The following is a 4,310-nucleotide window of genomic DNA, read 5'->3' as shown; positions in this document are numbered from 1 at the left end:
TTTTATGTGTATCAATTTTTTTAAAAAAAAGCAAAAACAACATAATTACACGTTTAACCACAAAACAGACAGACACATACGTAAGAGTTATGTTTATCATGTAGTTTTCGTTGCAAAAGACATCGAAAATAAACCTATCTATACAAGAGAAAATTATATCAAGGTGCTGATGTAACAGTTAAATGCATAGATGTGTTGTTATATACATGTGCATTTGGTAAGAAATGCGTTTCTTAATGTAAGGAATGCTTTTATGAGCACTATTTAGAAAAATAAATTAAACATTCTTGAGAGTTGATTTCTAACAGTCTGGAAACCGAGTCTGTTATGTTCAAAGATAGTAAAAGTTTGCATTCAATAAAAAGCACATTTTAAGCAAAGTTTTCTCTATTGTTTTCTCGCATTGGATACGTTTGTCTTCATCTTTTCCTCCTCCTCGTATTATTTCCTCGCAGTTCTTGTTAAAAAAATCAACCGAACTTTATGTATAACGAATGCTATATTGTGAAAAAGGGTTTTGGTAACTTTACATGGCATCGCAATAGTAGGTGTCATTGATTTGATATCAACTGTTTAACGGTTGATTCTGTGAAGTATTGGGTCACAAACAATTGTCATTCATCAGCCGCATCAATTTGACGGAAGGACGGTGATCACATTGACTTCAAGTTGTCAGCTAAGGGTGATGGATAATCTGTCATTAATATTCACAGGTAATTATCGAAGTGAACGGATCTTACCACAAGTCATTACCATTGATTAACCCCAGGGTTCGTCTCGCTCGTAAACGCCCTGCAGGAAAGTGAACCTAGCGTGAACTTAAAACAAGGTCGTCTTCACGATCACCATTGATAAAACATATATCTAGGATAGCAAGCAATAAACGATCAAAATACTTTCAAGATACAATCTGTCTTATGGTGATTTGTAAAAATGTATAAAAAATTCAAAAATCATGGAATGATTACATACTATCATTAAGATATATACATGCAATGATTATTGAACACGATGGCTTTATGGATTTGTAAAACCTTCGTTTATACCTTTGCCAAGGTAGCATTTTTGCACCTGTCTAAAGTGCACCCGTCAACGGTTTTCGAAATATCTATATAGTATATGTAGGATCTCTCATGATTCGCGACGGTTTCTGATTTCATCCAACTCGGTGTGTGTTTTCTATCCTTGAGCTTCGGGGAGGTGACAGAAAAACAACGAGTTGGAAAAATCATATACCATTGCAAATCATCTATCTTCTTATTATCATATGTTTTTACCACGTCTTTTGTCAAACTACGAATTCGACCTTTTCTGTTAACATCATAGTGGTGAGCCGCACAACGCATTTACTACAAGATCAAGAACTAGAGCCAAAAAAAAAAATAAACGAATCAAGCTTTACAAGCAAACATTTCATTTTTTAACAATTTCTGATCAACTTATGAAAGAAAATTTATTAAAAAGCATACTTCACACTATATTACTCTTGACTTTTCAGCTACATGTATAATATTTTGATACTTTTTCAATTTACGTCAATTTTTCGACTTTATTGTTAGAGCAACGTAAATGCGAAGAAGAATATTTATTGTGATATCAACAATTTATTTAATAAGCGATATCAACCGCATACCGTGCTAAACGTGTGATAAATGTTTGTATCTGTTTACACATTGTCGAAAAATCATAACCACATTTATTTCAACGTGTTTTTCGTATGTCTTCGCAAAATGCTTACGTTCGTTATATGCAAAAAGCGGTATGCCAATTGCAAAGTTGTTTGATTGCAAATCGAATCATGGTGGTGTACATTTTGTGCAAAATTCTGTATTGTACATTGTGTTAAGCCCGTATTAAGCACATATGTATTATTAAATGTAGGGTATTTAATTTTATTATGAGAGAAATATATTACGTCGTGTGCCTGTGGTTATAACTTCTACTCTGTGGTCAAAGTTCTACATGTATTGGAAATGCCTACATGCATTTAAAAATGTATAAATGTTATATTTAACATTTCCGTCATACATGTATCGGCCCTTTACTTACTGCATCTTTTAATATTGAAACAATTAATATGAATGTAGGTCCGATTGCAAACTTTTTGCATTTGCTTTTTTCTTATTTTAAGTTATTTGGACATTTTTTCGGGAACGATGATTTTCACTATATTTACATATACACGATTTTCCTCTGGTATATGAACATTTTGCTTTTATTTCCATATGTGCAATGATTTTAAGTTGAGCTCCTCTCGTTGACAGGTTTTCTGACGGACGACCTAGTAACAGCAGAGGACAACGGAAATCAGAAGAAATATTTGGGAGTCTGTAGACTTCCGGGAGAGAACCAAAAGGTTAGAAATCCCGCGGATTCAAGATTAGGTTTTCTTGGTTTTTAAAAATTAAAATGGCACCAGAGATAAATTTAAATACCTCTTAAAACAGCATTGTTAATAAAACATGTAAATTCCCTAACAGTTCAAACGTTTTGTCTTGCAGCTCACGCTGTTAAATTGTAGTGTGTCTTTTATATTGACAATTACGTTGCAAATACGTTCCCTCTTTATTCATCAGCTCAAATAGACGTAACTTTAATTTTTATTGAAATATTTCATTATACATTGCAAACAAAGTTTGAAGGGGGCTTATGAGAATTACCTTTTCCGTTTATGACGGAAAGTTCTTACTTCACAAAGATAGCTTACAATGTATGACCTATGGGTGTCATTATTTTGACGCACGTTCATTTGCATTTTGGCAAGAAAGAAAAAGTTATGTACACGATTACTGTCTAAAAGAGAAATACTTGAGTTATTAAATTTTCTTAGGGCCCGGGGGGGGGGTTCATTAATGAGCTTGCTAATAGTACTTTCAGTTACATGTATTTATGGATATTTTGTAAACGAGCTGGATGCATTGCAGTTTTCTAGATAAAAAAAAGACCCGGTTTTTTACTGTGAAAGTTTCATCGTAAAAAGCAATAGAAAAGAAAAAAAAGCGTAAAAACTGGTTTGACGGGCCAGATTTGACGAGTGTCTAGGTTTTACCTCCTGGGAAATTTGATTGAAAAGTCGTGCATTGTACCTCATAAATTATGGACGATCTAATTACTATTCACTTCTAGACCTGTTCAATATTCGACACATGCGTGCACTTCGATTACTCTGTGTGTAAATATTAGTCATTGTCTTCCTGGTTCGCGGCGCCCCACCCCCCGCGGCCAAATCAGTGGGGAGTTTTATAGAAAATTTCTTAATTGAAATCATTATTGATTTTTTTTAAATTTTCCTCTTCTCTAGATGTTTTGCAAAGATGAAAATGAAATTAGGATAATCTAATCTAAATATATTGTAGCATCAGGACCTATACACGTGCTATCCTCTCACAGCATTGCACGTTTTTCTAGGTGATTGTTCTGGCACCAAGTTCGAGCTTAAACCCCGGATGTTTTTACAAAACATAACTTTAATATCTTTAATTTTGATCTGTAAAAAAAAAAGCCACAGAAACAGAGAAAATCAAAGTAATTATAATTGTTAGTCGTGTTTGTTACTTTCTTTGCAGTATCGCAGAATTGATATCATTGTGGTGCCATATGACGAGTACGCATGCGCGTTGGTTTACTTTACCGGATCAGTCCATCTAAACCGATCTTTGAGGTTATTGGCCAAGAAGTCAGGGATGTCCCTGTCAGAGCACTCACTAAATACCGGGGTGATCAGAAAGGTAACGACTGCTGACCTTAATTACTTGTCTAGAGAAAGGTTACACTAATTGCAGATGACCTTAATATCGGCATTAACCTTTCCAGCAGTAGTCGCAGACAATCACTGTTGACTAATGATTTTGTTTGCAACAAACTGACTGGCAATATCTACATGAAGCGTATTTTTGTTCGTGAAAAACGACCACTTTCAAAAATTATTTGTACAGGGCACTTAATTGCATTCAGAGTATACGTAATCAAAACGAGTGCAGTGTGATGCACCTTAACTATTTATTGTTGTACTTATATAAGAAGATTCTTTGGAAATTGCAATTACAATGTTTGTTTTTAAGTGTATAATGTAAGTTGTTTGCAGGTGTGTAATTAGGACTGTCTTTTTACACTTCAACAAAATTAACCCGTAAATGTCTACTGAAAGATATCAAGTTGTCAACACAAATGAATAGTTTAAAAAATGACAAGATGATAATTCCATAAATGAGAAGAATATTCTCTGATAGATTAGATGGTCGTAAGTAGAGACATTAAACGACCTATAGGTAGAGGCATCGTTGAGAAAAAATGTGCAATTGAAAGCTCTA

At 34.0% G+C, this 4,310-nt stretch overlaps 1 protein-coding gene across 1 annotated transcript in view; it reads left to right on the top strand.

The window, feature by feature from the left end:
• The window catches only part of LOC105344137 (DNA polymerase lambda), a 39,328-nt gene that overhangs the window by 31,254 nt on the left and 3,764 nt on the right, over window positions 1–4,310 (top strand). Inside the window, exons 7-8 of the mRNA XM_066069672.1 lie at window positions 2,265–2,356; window positions 3,567–3,728. Coding sequence (XP_065925744.1) covers window positions 2,265–2,356; window positions 3,567–3,728 — 254 coding nt within the window. The remainder of the gene's footprint in view (window positions 1–2,264; window positions 2,357–3,566; window positions 3,729–4,310) is intronic.

This window comes from Magallana gigas, chromosome 8 (assembly GCF_963853765.1).
Source record: "Magallana gigas chromosome 8, xbMagGiga1.1, whole genome shotgun sequence".
NCBI lineage: Eukaryota > Metazoa > Mollusca > Bivalvia > Ostreida > Ostreidae > Magallana > Magallana gigas.
The sequence above is the reverse complement of the archived record's forward strand: the minus strand, read 5'-3'. Positions and strand labels throughout refer to the sequence as shown.